Raw genomic sequence first — 15490 nt, 5'->3', positions numbered from 1 at the left:
GACCGAATCATTGATGCTGGTCCCAAAGGAAACTATGCTCGGTTCATGAATCATTGCTGCCAGCCCAACTGTGAAACACAGAAGTGGTCTGTGAATGGTGATACCCGTGTTGGACTTTTTGCCCTGAGTGATATTAAAGCAGGTAAGAGTCATTTGAGGATTCTGAAGTTAAGTCCTGAATTTCAGGTTTTATCATCTAAAAATATTACATCATGTATTCCAAAATAAAAAGTTTTCCAGCCCCTCCCTAAGGTTTTAAAAAGCAGATCTGTCACATTTGAGGTGCCAAAGAACCAGATGTTTGGAATGTGCACAGATCTGTCATGCCTGGCACCTTGTGATTCTAAGAATTTGAATGCATAAGTGAGATAGTTGTAATTGTGACAGTTATTAACATGTGTATTTGAATTGACAGTAAATCTGACAATGGCTAAGTTGTTTTATAAAAAATTATATGATGGATATTTTCCATAAACTAGAAGACCCTAATCTATAGCGTCAAGGTTTTGATGTTTAAAAAAAATACTTTGACCTGTGCATATGACACCATTCAAATTGGATAGATGTTTTAAAAATATTTGAACTTACATAAAGTTTATGAATTTTGAATATACAAGATTTCACGAATTTTTTTCAAAGTGAAATTTTCCTAAGAACATAAGCAAGATCACTCTCTCATACTCAAAACTGAGATGGGACTGGCTTAGACCTTTTGTAATTGACAATAGTGTAGTTCAGTTAGTGTTAAAGCAGAAATCCCCTGAGTATCCTGAAAGAAGAGTTGAGATTCCCTTTGCCAAGTGTTATAGAAACTCAGGAAGCATTGAGCAAGATAAAAGAATTAAAAAGCCATTTGATCAGCTCTTGTTTTCTGTGTTCTTGGGGTTTTTTGGTTTGTTCTCTTTAGATACACATGACAGTATAATGTATTTTGACATATTATTACATGGAGTATAAATTATTCTATTTTTTCCCCCTTAATGATTTTTATTAGGCATCTTTATTCCCTTCTCGCATCCTACTTGAAATAACAATTCATGGGTACAACCCCCAGCCCCCAAAACTATACTCGGATCTCTGCAGAAACTTAAATTGATGACACATTCAATCTTCTATCCCAAGAGCATCCATTCTAGCTGCCTTTCTAAGGGTTAAGTGATATGCTTGCAGCTGCCACAAGCCCTTAAAAGACCTCAAGATTTAACACACTTGCACTCTTTCCAGTCATGAAGCAATTATCATTGCTTCAGTTAGCCACTAACTCCTAGGCTCAGGCGTGGTGGTCATGCCTCAGACTAGTGTAGATGGGATTGGGATTATAGGCACCTAACACCTTGCCCAGGTTCACTCCTACTTTTGCTTAAAACTTCTTGCACAATGCTTCACAAGCTGATTCTTTGTACCTTTATTTAGAAAGGTCTCCAGTCTGGACCTAATAATGCCATCCAGATCAAAATGTATATGCAGTAATAGAAAAATAAAGCTGGTCCAAACAAATCAGACTCCACCGTTTCTACTTCCATTTTTCTATCTAGTGCCTCTTGCCCACAGCTATAGAGGCTGTTTAGTATTTCCGTCCTTATTCCTTTGGCATACAACTTCCACAAGATGCCATGTGGAGCCATATTGCAGCTACTCTAGGAAGCTGTTAGCAGACACCCTCCTTAAAGTGCAGACTCAAAGCCCTGAAAGCTAAATTATTCTAATTAGGATCCCATTCTTTTGGTTGAACATGATGTGGAGTTACATTGTTTGGGTATTCATATATGAACATATGTTTTACTGTTTTGTTTTTTTTTTAATATAAATTTTTATTATATACAATACAGGTGTACTATATGATGTTTTGGTATATGTATGTATGTATATGTAGATGATTACTACAGTGAAGCAAATCAACACATCCCCCAAATCTAAATTTTTAACACACACAGCTCTAATATAAAACAAATACATGTTTTACTGTTTTTTAAAATTTTTTGGACTTCCCTTTTCCCACTCTTTCTCCATCATATCTATTCTTTACATATAGATTCATGCATTCTTTTATACTTTTTAGAATTAGGAAAGTTCTCACAGTTTTCAGATTTAAAAATTTTATGGATTGAGCTTGTAACTCAGTGGTGGAGTGTTTGCCTAGCACATGTGAGGCCTGGGTTTATCCTCAGACCACCTGAAATTAAATAAATGAAGGTATAAGAAAGAATTTATTCATGAGTTCTTTTCTCCCATTCTGCATTTGCTTTTCATGAAGTATTAAATGGTGAAGATAATAACACTTAAATGTGACTGTAAACTACACTGCTTAATTAAATGATACTCAATTTTTAAAATGCTAACTTCTGTGAAGTTTTTGAATGGATGTGTAAGTAGAAAATGTTAATTCTGGCTCAGTTTTGGAGGCTCTACTCCAAGATCAGGTGAACTCTGCTGTTAGCAGATCTACACACCTTATGACCAGGAAATGTAAAAAGAAAAAGGAAGAGGTTGTCCCACAGAACCCTTTAAGTATGCCCTGGCTGACCTCAGATATTCCAGTAGACCCTGGACCTTTTAAAGGTGCCATACCCAACTAATGGCATCTCTATTGGCATCCAGTATGTGGACAGGGGACATTTAAGATCCAAACTATATTACATAGTTCATCTGTGCAATTAGTGAGACTCTGTCTCAAAATTAGGGGGTAAAAGCTGGGGTGGGGATCTGGGTTGTAGCTCAGTGGTAGAGTACTGTCTGCCATGTGTGAAGCCCTGATTTCAATCCTCAGTACCACACACACATACAAAAATAAAAAGTCCGGAAATAACACATGGCTTCAAATTGAATTGTGTAGATTTCTGCTATCAGGAAAAAGTAAATGATATTGTGATAATCCTTGCAAAAGGATTGTAAAATAAGCGTTCTGCTTTGCTTTGTTTTTTGCACAAGTGGACCCTGGGGTTGAACCCCAGGGTTACCTCTACCATTCAGCTATATCCCTGTCCCTTTTTGTTTTGTTTTGTTTTTCATTTTGAGACAGAGTCTCTTTAAGTTTCTTATTTTGGCCTTGCTTGATTTCCTCCTCCTGCAGCCTCCTGAGTAGCTGGGATTACATCCGAAAAGCTGGTATTTCTTTGTTGTTAACCAGTATGGTTTGCCTCTCCAAAACACATGCTGTAATTTAAAACCCATCATGAAGTATTAAGAGAGTAGACAACTTAATCAAACTGTGATACCCTTGGATGATATTTATATTTAGATGAGTTTATCAGGGTAGAACCCACATGATTAGATACTGGTGTCTATAAGAAGGAAAGAGATCAGAAGATTTATAGCTATAATCCCTTTCAGTATGTGATGTCCAGCACTGCCTCTGTGCTCTGTCATATGCTGATGATAACCTTGCATCAGAACTCTGAACCAAAGTCAGCCTCCCTTCTGTATAACTTACAGTCTGTGGTATTGTTATTAGCAACAGAAAGCAGACTAAGAAGCTTGGATTCTTGGATCTGATCCCTCTCTGCACAAACCCCTCTCTTGCTTCCTCTTTCTGTCCACTCTTTTCATGGGGATGACCTTGTCTGCTGTGTCTAGCCACAAATTTTTCCATGTTCTCTCAGCATAGATATATTGTTCCTGTCCTCTTAGATTCCAGTCTGCACAGATTAAATGGGGAAAATTAGACCTAATAATGTGATAAGTTTGAAGCCAAGTGTGTGTCAGAGCTGAGACCTGGGTAGACATAATACACAGGATTATACACAGGTAGACACAGGTACACAGGTAGACAAAATATAGGATTTTTCATCAAACTTCTCAGGCCTTCATGTATCTGTATCTTACTACTCTGTATACTTTCCGCTTTAGTTTTTGTAATTTTGTGTGATTGCTTACACAGTGTATTTTCAGTGAGCAGCAAGTTATGCCTAGTGTCCTACTATCTAACACTTGTCTATATGGTGGAGTTGCATTATAAATACATCAGATCTGCAAAAGTTCCATTATAGTAGCTAGACAAGTGTAGCTTAGAGGTAAAGTTCTTACCCAACATGCACAAGATCCTGGGTTTGATCCCCAACACTGCAAAAAAATTCTCTCTCTCTCATGAATTTTTCACGAGTATTTATAGAGCACCTAACATTCAGGCCAGTAAGTTGACAGCAGGCCTGAGACTGTGATGATTAAGCTCTGACCCAGACACAGGTGATTCTTTTATTTCTACAACATGACCCCTAAATATGAGTCAAGTGATTTATATTTTGCCTAGCTGAATAAAGAAACAATTCGCTTGGTATGATGGCACATACCTATAATTCCAGTTATCAGAATGCTGAGGCAGGAGGATTGCAAGTTCAAGGGCAGTCTGGGCAATTTAGCAAGACCCTGCCTCAAGGGGGAAAAAAAAGTCTTTCGTTTTTAGGCCTAATCCTAATTTGACTTCATTATTTGCTTAGATTAAGTTTGAATGTTTTATTTGTCTTCAAATGCCTAGCATTCCCAAAAAAGTGGAGTGGCTACTCAGGATTTAGATGACCTTTGTAGCCTGGTTTGGGCATAACTGGGTTGTACAGCTAGACTGTAATCTTTACTATTATTCTGTACTGAAGTACAGAGTATTTTTTTTTTTTATACTTACATTCCCAGTGCCTGGCACATCAATACAGAGTTAAGTTGTTTTTGTGTATTTGGTTTTGGTATTGAGTTCAAAAATTTGAATCTGAATAGTTGGCAAAACAAGTGAAAGAGAAAAATATTTCTATGGTAAAGGTGATTTTAAGTATTTGTTAAGCCACTTACAATGTATTGACTAATAATGTTATAATTAAATGTATTAATATAGTGGGATTAGAGTTCATTCTTTTTAAAATCCTTTTCTTAATCTCTTGAAAGTTAATTTTTTTTGTATTAAGAAATAATTAAAACCATACATATTAATTGTTAATACTTTAATGGTCTTCTGTGCAGGCACTGAGCTTACCTTCAATTACAACCTAGAATGTCTTGGGAACGGAAAGACTGTTTGCAAATGTGGAGCCCCAAACTGCAGTGGCTTCTTGGGTGTCAGACCAAAGGTACCACCTCCAGATTAAATTACTTCAGTTCTCTGGTATAGCTATCTCTTTTTCTTTTGTAAAGATACCAAAAAATCTGCAGTGGAATTTAAGATTCTATTACAAAAAAAAAAAAGAGAATAGGTAAAAGTAGTAGACTTAACTGCCATTTTAATAAAGTATAAAAACATTGTGCTAGGCGCGGTGGCACACGCCTATAATCCCAGCTTCTCAGGAGACTAAGTAGGAGGATCACAAGTTCAAAGCCAGCCTCAGCAAAAGTGAGGCGTTAAGCAACTCAGTGGGACCCTGTCTCTAAATAAAATACAAAATAAGGTTGGGGATGTGACTCAGTGGTTGAGTGCCCCTGAGTTCAATCCCCTGCCCCTCTGCCCTAGCAAAAACAATTGTCTTACTTTCTGTTTTTTAACTGAGTTACAATTCTATAACCATTAAGGATTGTTTACAAGTCTTTATCCTGCTTTTCTTAAATATTATTTTCAAACTTTCCTTGCTGCTATAGTCTTAATGATCACTTATTGTGATTAATTTTTTATATAATGGACTGACCATAACAGATGAACATCTGGGTGCTTCAGGACTTCTCTATCCTAAGTAACAATGCAGTGAAAATGGTGTTTAATTTTGATGCAAAGTTGACTACATAATTACTCCAATTGGTAATTCCCATTATGTGTTTTCTTGTTCTTATTATGAAATCCATCATTAAGAAGAGGAAAAATGTGTATCAGCAATAGGAAACAATAAGGGTTTAAATCATTTTAATCAATAACATAGGAGAATGGAGATCTGTGAATATCTACATTTTATTAAATAAGTAAAATCATCTCTATATTATATTTGGCTTCATTTTGGATTTTAATTTGTTCCCTTGATAGTCCTGTTTTTAAATGTCAGCTAGTTTGTGTCCTATAAATTGATTGTAATTCATTTTATTTTACAGTTTAACAATATCAAGTTTCTGTATCATTGAGGTCTCTGTAAGACAGCATTTCAATTATAAACCAGTGAAAGACATACCAGAGCACAAGATGAGAAATGGAAATCACTGTGGGCTATCAGTAAATAGAATAGAAGGGACCTTGATTAAGCCTTGTTGATTGGTCCTGTATGTTTCTATGCTAAGATGAATTATGTGATGGAAGCTCTGAGGAACAGACAGAAAAACTGCTGGTAATACCAGGGTCTGTGTTGGGAGTTGTAGACATTAACCTAATTTGACTTAAAAGATGCATATTCTTGATCAAAATTATTTTGGTGTGCCACCTTAACATAATGTTCATGGTTTGTTGAATAAATTAAGAAATGTACATGTACTCACAGAGAAATGTCTTTACCTTTGAAATTAGACAAACGTACAATTGAAATTTATGTAGCAGGTGACCTTCAGCTCCAGCCTTTATGTGTCAACAAAAAGCACATTTTTCTTATTTCATTCAGGTGAAAAGTTATTAATAACAAAAGTAGAAATTAATACTCCTCTGATGTGCCAGGTGCCTTTGCTGTATTTTCTCTAATCTTTGCAACAGTTTTTGAGAACTATATTCCCAGAGTGCAGAATGAAGTTCAGAGAATATAGTTAACCTATTCAATATGATATAACCAAGTTGTTGACAGAGTGCTGACGGCTCAATCTCTGACCTTTAGAATCAACCTATTGCTACAGAAGAAAAGTCCAAGAAATTCAAGAAGAAGCAACAGGGGAAGCGCAGGAGCCAGGGTGAAATCACTAAGGAGCGAGAAGATGAATGTTTTAGCTGTGGGGATGCTGGTCAGCTCGTCTCCTGCAAGAAGCCAGGCTGCCCGAAAGTTTACCATGCAGACTGTCTCAATCTGACCAAGAGACCAGCAGGTTGGTACAAGAGTCTGTTTGTAGGTCTTTTTGTTTTCTGCCAGAATTCTCAGGGTTTGATGCCACTTGCTTCAGTCTAAAACAAAATGCTTTTTGGTTTTTGTATGCATGCTGCTGAGGGTTGTGGTCCATGTCTCATTCTGGAAATATGTGACAACAAAGTCTTAGAATCCTAGGCTATAGAGAAGAAACAGAAAGTTGCTAGGCATCAAGTACTTTACTTCCATTTACATTTGCTTTTCTTTCATAATGCACATGAGAAAACAGATTTACATTTTGTGTGATGACTTGTTTTAAAAAGTTGATGGAGGACTGGGGATATGGCTCAGTAGTAGAGTGCTTACCTAGCACATACAAAGCCCTGGTTTGAGCCCCAGCACCAACAAAGAAAAGAAAGTAAAAATACAAAAACCAAAAAAACAAGAAACAAAAAACAGATGAAGGAGCTAAATTGAAAGACAGTTTTTCTGACTCCAAGGCCACTAAGTCATATAATCTTTCCAGAGAAAGATAGATTGAGACAAAGTGTAGAGCCTTTATGTTGTTCCAGTTAGTAAGATGTCTTGACACCCTTTTAGCCAATCCATGCCCTACTAACCTATACTGGGGTATTCCTGCCTCATAAAATAGACTTTTTCTTCGAAGAAGATGTGATTAACAATTAACACATGATAAAGCTGCTCAGATTTTTTTTGTTGTTCCCAGGAATTTATGGTTGAAGAAATTAATAACCTTTGGGCAGTGATTTGGTGTTTGAAAATTAAGGGATTTGGACCTGTTGGCTATTTTAAAGGTTTAAAGAGAAAGACCAGTAGAGATCCATTCTAGGGTGAGGCGATTATATATCACTATTGGCTTGCTTCCAAGAAGTACAAGAAAATGGAAAACTTTGGGGTGGAAGTGAGAGGAGCAAGTTCTTGAATTGACTTTCCTTCAGTATATATTTGCCAGGTAATGAAATAATAGAAACTGAGGTAGTATGAGGGCAAGGCCATAGCATTGACCTATTAGTGCTAGGATGTGGAAATAGGGAATTGTTTCAGAATCAATTATTCAGGGTATTCACGGGCACAGGCTGAGATAGAAGTGATCTTGCCTGTGTGCCAACAGTGAGGTCTAGCATAGTTTATTTGGGGGGTGGAAACACTGTTCATAATCGAGTCTCTCAGGTTTTATGAAATGGGAATAAGTACAGATGCATGCAAGTTCAGGTTAGCTTTGAATCTTTCCTACTTGCTGTTTGCACAGCACAAAGTTTTGTGTTTGTTTCAAGACTTAGATTGAACAAAGGTAAGTCTGCTTCCATTTTTTGCATTGGTATATCTTTTTCCTATTTCTGTTAATAAGCAGGAGTATAAATAGCTGTGATGTTGTTCTTTGAGTTGAATATTTAAAACCTGTCTAGAAAAATGGAGTTTTCAAAACTGAAAGTAATGTCTAAACACTATGTCTAAGAAGAGCTTTGGGGTTTGGTTGTTTTTTTTTTGTTTGTTTGTTTTTTTCTTTTTCTCCGTGTTGGAAGTTGTCATAGAGATATGGATTTACTCCTGCTTGTATTTAGTTGCTGCTTAGTTGCTCAACCTTGATACATTGCTGTTATTTTATGTATTGTTTTGTGCAGAAGAGGAAGCTGAAATTCTGGGGAAGGAGTGATAGCAGGTGAGTGGCATGAATTCCCTGAAGAGGTGGCAGTTTGAAGGAGGCTTTGCAGTCACTCCTGTGTACCAGTCCCGGGGCCACAGCCCATCTCACATGCATCTCTTTTCCCTAAGCTTTTGTTCACTCCTGTGTTTTCAGGGAAGTGGGAGTGCCCTTGGCACCAGTGTGACGTCTGTGGGAAAGAAGCAGCCTCCTTCTGTGAGATGTGCCCCAGCTCTTTTTGCAAGCAGCATCGGGAAGGGATGCTCTTCATTTCCAAACTTGATGGGCGTCTGTCTTGTACTGAACATGACCCCTGTGGGCCCAACCCTCTGGAACCTGGGGAGATCCGTGAGTATGTGCCTCCCCCAGTGCCGATGCCTCCAAGCCCCAGCACGCACCTGACAGAGCAATCATCAGAAATGGCTGCTCAGGGGCCCAAGATGTCAGATAAGCCACCTGCTGATGCCCATCAGACGCTGCCACTCTCCAAAAAAGCTCTGGCAGGGACTTGTCAGAGGCCACTGCTACCTGAAAGACCTCTGGAAAGAACTGACTCCAACTCCCAGCTTTTAGATAGGGTCAGAGACCTTGCTGGGTCAGGGACCAAATCCCAGTCCTTGGTATCCAGCCAGAGGCCACTGGACAGGCCACCAGCAGTGGAAGGACCAAGACCTCTACTATCTGACAAACCCTCTCCAGTGACCAGCCCAAACTCCTCACCCTCAGTCAGGTCCCAACCACTGGAAAGACCTCTGGGGACAGCTGACCCAAGGCTGGATAAATCCATAGGTGCTGCCAGCCCAAGGCCCCATTCACTGGAGAAAGCCCCAGCCCCTACTGGCCTGAGACTTCCACCGCCAGACAGACTGCTAGTTACCAGCAGTCCTAAACCCCCAACTTTCGACAGGCCCCCAGACAAATCCCATGCCTCTTTGTCCCAGAGACTTCCACCTCCTGAGAAAGTACTGTCCGCTGTGGTGCAGACCCTGGTAGCTAAAGAAAAAGCACTGAGGCCTGTGGACCAGAATACTCAGTCAAAAAACAGAGCTGCTTTAGTGATGGATCTCATAGACTTAACTCCTCGCCAGAAGGAGCGGGCTACTTCTCCTCATGAGATCACACCACAGGCTGATGAGAAGGTGCCAGTGTTGGAATCCAGCTCATGGTCTGCCAGCAAAGGTCTGGGGCATATGCCACGAGCTCTGGATAAAGGCAGTGTGTCAGATCCTCTTCTCCAACCACCTGGGAAAGCAGAGCACCCCTGGCAAGCTGTTAAATCACTAACCCAGGCCAGACTTCTTTCTCAGCCTCCTGCCAAGGCCTTTTTATATGAGCCAGCAACTCAGGCCTCAGGAAGAGTTCCTGCAGTGGCTGAGCAGACCCCAGGGCCTCCCAACCAATCACCAGGCCTGGTGAAGCAGACGGCCGGAGGCCAGCAACTACCTGGATTTGCTGCCAAGAGTGGGCAATCCTTCAGGTCTCTTGGGAAGGCCCCAGCCTCCCTCCCCACTGAAGAGAAGAAGTTGGCAACCACAGAACAAAGTCCTTGGGCCCTGGGAAAAACTTCACCGGGGGCAGGGCTCTGGCCCATAGTGGCTGGACAGACACTGGCGCAGTCTTGCTGGTCTGCTGGAAGCACACAGACATTGGCACAGACTTGCTGGTCCCTTGGAAGAGGGCAAGACCCCAAACCAGAGCAAAATACACTTCCAGCTCTTAATCAGGCTCCTTCCAGTCATAAGTGTGCAGAGTCAGAACAGAAATAATACCAGTAAATGTTATATAACCTGACAAGCTGCCCCCAGGGTACCATTTGGAGAGGGGAATCTTTGTTTCTTTCTTTTTGCCCCTTGAAAAACAGACCTACCCCAACACTTTTCCACTGTTATTCTTTCCTTATATCCCAACACTCAGAACTCTTGTGACATTAGCCAATGGGGGCTTATGGTTGTGTGAACCATGTATGGAAATCTAGTGGGCTCCAGCCAAGGAGACAGACAGACTTGAGTCTCTTGCCCCCAACTTTTACACATGGTCAACTTAAAATAAAAAGTCCACTTTGGAGTCAAGCATGGAATTCAATTCCGCTGGTCAAGTTGGAAAGTATAATGGGCTCTCAGAGCTATTCCCCAGCCCAACAGAGCCCTCTGGAGGATACCCTTAGAAACCGTGGGAGGAACTGATGTTCATTCAAATCAGTGGCCACTTCCTGAGCATTCAAACATGCTAGGCCAGGTGCTAGTCACTGATGGGTGATACAGAGATACATGACTTGATCCATGAGAGCCTAACTTGTCTGCCTGGATTTCCAGGCTGGTTTCAAGAACCTTTGAACAGGAAACAGTAGTAAGTACTAAGGGGCCCTGGGTTTCCATGCTCATTTGGAAATGTTCTTTGTGGCTATGGTGAGCAAGTATCTCCTGATTGTGACATGCATGCGTGTATGTGCATGCATGTACCTGCAAAGCTCTCTATAGATGTAAGGGTATTACATCAAGGCCAAAGAGGACTGTTGGCTGGTGCAGCTATGCTGCTTCTGTCTACATTGTGCAAAGTCAGAAGACTTGTACATGGAGCAGCAGCTAGCTAGTAGATGGAGCTTGACTCTGAGAATGTAGCTTTCCCGCAGTGGAAGAAGGCAATTGGCAAGCTTACCTTTCTTTTCTATCAATTTTCCTCCTTTCACATGAACCCACCCCATTCCCATTTCCTCAAACACTCAGGTGCTTTCAGATTTCAGTCTTCGGCAGTGGACGTAGGGAATTTCTGGCAAGCTCTTACATAGACATACCAGCTTCAGGAAGGGTGCCAGATGTTGATGGAAAATTAGTTCTCCCCTAGTCCTTTGCCCACCTAACTGAATTGAGGGAGCTATTTCTTCACCTCCCTGAGAATTGCTGTGCTCTCTATTGAGATCACCTGCTTGCTGACTTAGCTGAAAGGCAAGCCAGAATCCTTCCCTAAGACTGGAGAGATGTGTTGTGTGGAGCAATGTCCAGTCTAAGAGATGACTCCTCATAACTGCTGATTATCTGTTACTGCTGCCCTGAGCTGGGGCCCAAGGGCTGGGAAATCTGTTGGTGCTACCCTGCCCTACCATTCTCCCAGCTCACTGACTGCCAACAGGAAATGCTGTTTGGCTAATTCCCTCCCAATCACCCACCCTGCCTTTGTCCCTAGACCAAACATGTTTACCTCTCTGCTTTGCCAACTCAGCCAGCAGCTTTAGCCAACAGGCCATCTCCTGGCCCAAATGTCTCCCAGCCTTTATGCTCAGTTAATGACTTTTACAATCTCAACAGGATTCTGTATTCTGTCCCAGTTTCCTTCTCCTAAGTTCTTACTGAATTCCCATCACTTCCAAGGGGAAGGAATAATAGTTATAGAAGCATTTGCGCTTTATATAAAGATTGAAAATAGAATCTACTTTTATTTCCCAAAGTCTGTCTCTGGGATTGAGACACTTGAACTCAGGCAGAGGGATGCGGCTGGGCAGGGCTGTCCCGAGTTTAGGGGCCTATCCCTGCACTTACATCTCAGAATCTTCTCTGAATTCCACCTGCCTAGTTCTCCCCTTTCATCCTCTCTTCCCACATCATCAAAGAGGAAAATCTCTTTGTTCAAAAGGAAGAGAAAACGTAAAACATATTATTTTCTTTTAAATAATTTTAAACCATGAAAAAGATATTTTTAACAAAATTCACCCAGAACATTAAAGTTCACTATATTAAGTATTTATCATGTGTGAGAATAATAAATATATAACTGCAGCTAGTAGGCCCCTTTCCTAATCTCTTAGATTGTGTGAATAGGTTTGCTTGGTGCCAGTCCTGTGCCTGTTGCTCTCCTGTCATCTGTAGTTGTGATCAGAAAAAGATATCTGCACTGCACTGTCAAAAAAATCCTTTCACTATGTTGTGTGTTCAATTACCGTAGCTCTTTGTTTCATGAAATAAACTGTGAATTTGGGCGGGTGGGGGGCGTGCAGGCTATGTAAAAATTTTACAAGTGGAGAAGTTTGATTCCGAACTAGCTTCTCTGAAGTAGGCTTTGGTAGGTAATTGACTTACAGCTGTCTAGAAATGTTTCACAGGACAGGAGGAAGTGAGGGATAAGGGGCCTTGCCGTGTTTGGCTACTTTGTGGTTTTGTTTTGGTTCTTTCCATTCTCCACCATTCACTGGAGGCTTGGTTCTAGAGCTGCCTGGGAAAACAACTTGTTCTGCACTTGGTTGGAGGGGACAATTCTTAATGGATGGACAGCCAGGCCTTTGTCCAGGGCTACTGAAAGACTCTCAGGTTGTTGAATGGAAACTAGAAATTTGAGCCTTATGGGCCCACTGATACAGCATGTGATAGTGGAGAGTTGAAATCATGGAAGCACTCACTATCCAGTAGAAGCACAGTCAACAAAACTGCTGGGAAATGACTCGTATATGAAGGTGGGGAAAAGATGACCTTGCACCTGTTTTGGGCTTAAGGAAAAGTCTGCAGTGAGACCTTTCTTCAAGGGAGTTTGAATTGGCAGTTAAAAGGAAATCTTTTATCTTAGAAACTTGTGATCCTTGTGCAGGATGTTATTTTGGTGTTTGGAATTTGGCTAAGTACTTGGAAATTAGGAGCTCAAGAGAGTCTGCCCATGAGTGAGCTCCCCAGCCAGGAAGCCTTTTCAAGGGGCAAGCCAAAGGTGGAAATGCTCCATAGGTAACTAGAAAACTAATACCTCTCCAAGCCCTGTTAAGTCAGAAAAAAGTAATTATGGAAACTGTCGAAATTTACATTCAAAGTCTCATTTGCTCCTCCTGCAGGAGCCAACCCCTTCTAACAGAAAATAGCTATCATTGCTACAAAAGCATCCATATTTTTAGACATCTGCTTTCCTCTAAAGTTACTGAGTTCGACATTAACTAAAATCACTGTGTCAATCCTCTGCTAAACCAAATCCTCATCTTTGACATTTAATGATAAGATTTTATTATTCTCATCCTCAACCCCACACTGTCATCAGGGCATGAAGTATACTAGCAACTCTCCCTGGCTGGGCACTGTCTGCTTACTAGAGCTGGACTCCCAGTTGTATTTTAAGGTTGCCTGATGAAACCAAAGGGCAAGGAGGTCTAGTCCTGGCAGCTTCCCTGTGAAAAGTAATCAGAAAAGCACTAAACTTGATGGGTCTTGCCCACAGCTCCTATAAAAGTGGGTTTTCTCCTAAGGCTTTACTTGGGATTTTGTCATCCTTGTGGGATTTGTCATCAGTTCAGGGGACCCATTGTCCTAACCTCTGAGATCACAGCAGGAAAGGAGCTGCCTCAAGCCCTTTTCCTGCCAAGTAACATTTGAGCTGTTCGTGTGTGTTAGACATTCCAGGTCATTTAGAGCTAGGTAGCTGCTATAGGAGCTTTGACTGGCTGTGGCCAGTTAGCTCCCAGCTGAGCTTCCTAGGCCAGTGCGTGCAGCAGGGCCAGAGGTTGCTGTAGTGTTAATTGAAGTATGAATAGATAAATGCTTTGTACACACAAAAAAATGTAATGATGGTGCTAATTTCATGGTATAAATAAGCACTGCCAAGGGTTGAAGGACTGGTGACTTGAGAAATCCAAACGGGTTCCTGTTTGGAAGAAATTTTACATAGAAAGATTTCTTTGAGGCCCTGTGAGAGGTCGGGAGAAGGCAGTGCCTCAGTAAAGCCTGCACCCAACCCTGGAGAGGTCCAGCATAATCCAGAGGTGGAAGAGATCCTGTATCCAGATGAAGGTGGCCATTGAGTTTCTCAGGGCTGGGGTCACCTTGTCCATAGCCTCCGTCCACTCTGCCTGGAACATGTTGGTAGAGAGCTCTGGGTGTGGGGTCTCCCTCCATTACCTGCTGCCCCTCTACCTCTTCCACTCTCATGGGAACACCTCTATTGCTTATGAAGATTAAGGGTATTATTTCTTAAGGAAGTGGAAAGAGTTTATTTTAATTAGAAAACCACAACCTCAGAAGAAATGTTTCCTACCAACATAAGCAAAGCAGCACATGTTAAACTTTTCTGTGCTCCTTTCCCTAGAGCTGCCTTCCCATGACTTTCAGAATACTGGGCTACTGAGGAGCTCTAGGGGTAGAACTTGGGATTTCAGCACAGCTTCATGGATGGGCAACACAGGGAGCAGAACAGAGTCCTGGTGTGTTAGGCTTCCAGGGCGGGCAGAGCGGTCTTCAGGATGAGGTGGTGCTGCCTGTGTGTGCATGTAGGCGAATGTGGAAGGTGGGTGAATGCAGCACACAGGAGCTCATGGAAAAGTAGCTTTCTAGGTCTTGGCAAAGAAACAAGCTGACAAGAGATCTATCTTTATATTTTTAAGAAGAGGGGGCAGGGGGTTCAGCCAAGGTCCATCTGTTTCCCCTCCCCCCCACAGATTGTCAGCTGGAAGTGAACTCCTAGTGAAAAAGAGGGGAGCCCTGTGCTAGGAGTCCCCATAAACATGTACTGTAATTCTTTGTATATAGAAAAAAAAAATACTGTAAAGTAAAGTTTAACTTTACTCTTATGGCCCTTGCCCTGTGTTTTGTTTTATTATCCGTGGGGAGATGCAGCCTGACAAAGAATTGGTTTGGGGTGAGAGCAGGAGGCAGCCCCACAGATAATTCCCTGGGGGGAGGGGACATGGCAGAGGTGGAGCCCTTCCTCCAAGCACTTAATGGGGTGGCTTGAGTTTCCTCCCAGGTGCCACTGCCTGCCTAAGCATCTTTCCCTTCTTTGGGGAGTGGCTGGTGTCAGTTACAGTCCCCTCTACAGGAAGTCTCCATCACTCAAGAAGGAAGGGTATTTTGAGGAATTGGCTTTTTTTTTTTTTTTAAAGAGAAGTGGAACCAAAGTGTGAGTCTGATCCTGTTCTAATCAGAGTATTGGGTACTACAAGGTCTCAGTCCAGGCCTGAAGGCAGGAAAGCAAAGGCAAAGGGTGA

General features: G+C 41.4%; 1 protein-coding gene across 9 annotated transcripts in view; it reads left to right on the top strand.

Moving 5' to 3' along the window:
• The window catches only part of Nsd1 (nuclear receptor binding SET domain protein 1), a 156292-nt gene extending 141219 nt beyond the window's left edge, over positions 1 to 15073 (top strand). For 8 of the 9 annotated variants that reach the window (XM_047555064.1, XM_047555060.1, XM_047555062.1 and 5 more), the window contains 4 exons: positions 1 to 142; positions 4945 to 5051; positions 6699 to 6903; positions 8701 to 15073. In XM_047555064.1, coding sequence (XP_047411020.1) covers positions 1 to 142; positions 4945 to 5051; positions 6699 to 6903; positions 8701 to 10310 — 2064 coding nt within the window. In that variant the 3' untranslated portion in view covers positions 10311 to 15073. Of the gene's footprint in view, positions 143 to 4944; positions 5052 to 6698; positions 6904 to 8524; positions 8563 to 8700 lie in introns of all 9 variants that reach the window. The other variant, XM_047555065.1, reaches the window with a different exon arrangement.
• The last annotated feature ends 417 nt before the right edge of the window (positions 15074 to 15490 follow it).

The sequence above is a fragment of the Sciurus carolinensis genome, chromosome 6, assembly GCF_902686445.1.
Source record: "Sciurus carolinensis chromosome 6, mSciCar1.2, whole genome shotgun sequence".
Classification (NCBI taxonomy): Eukaryota; Metazoa; Chordata; class Mammalia; order Rodentia; family Sciuridae; genus Sciurus; species Sciurus carolinensis.
Note: the sequence above shows the minus strand (reverse complement) of the source record. Positions and strands in the feature narration are given on the sequence as shown.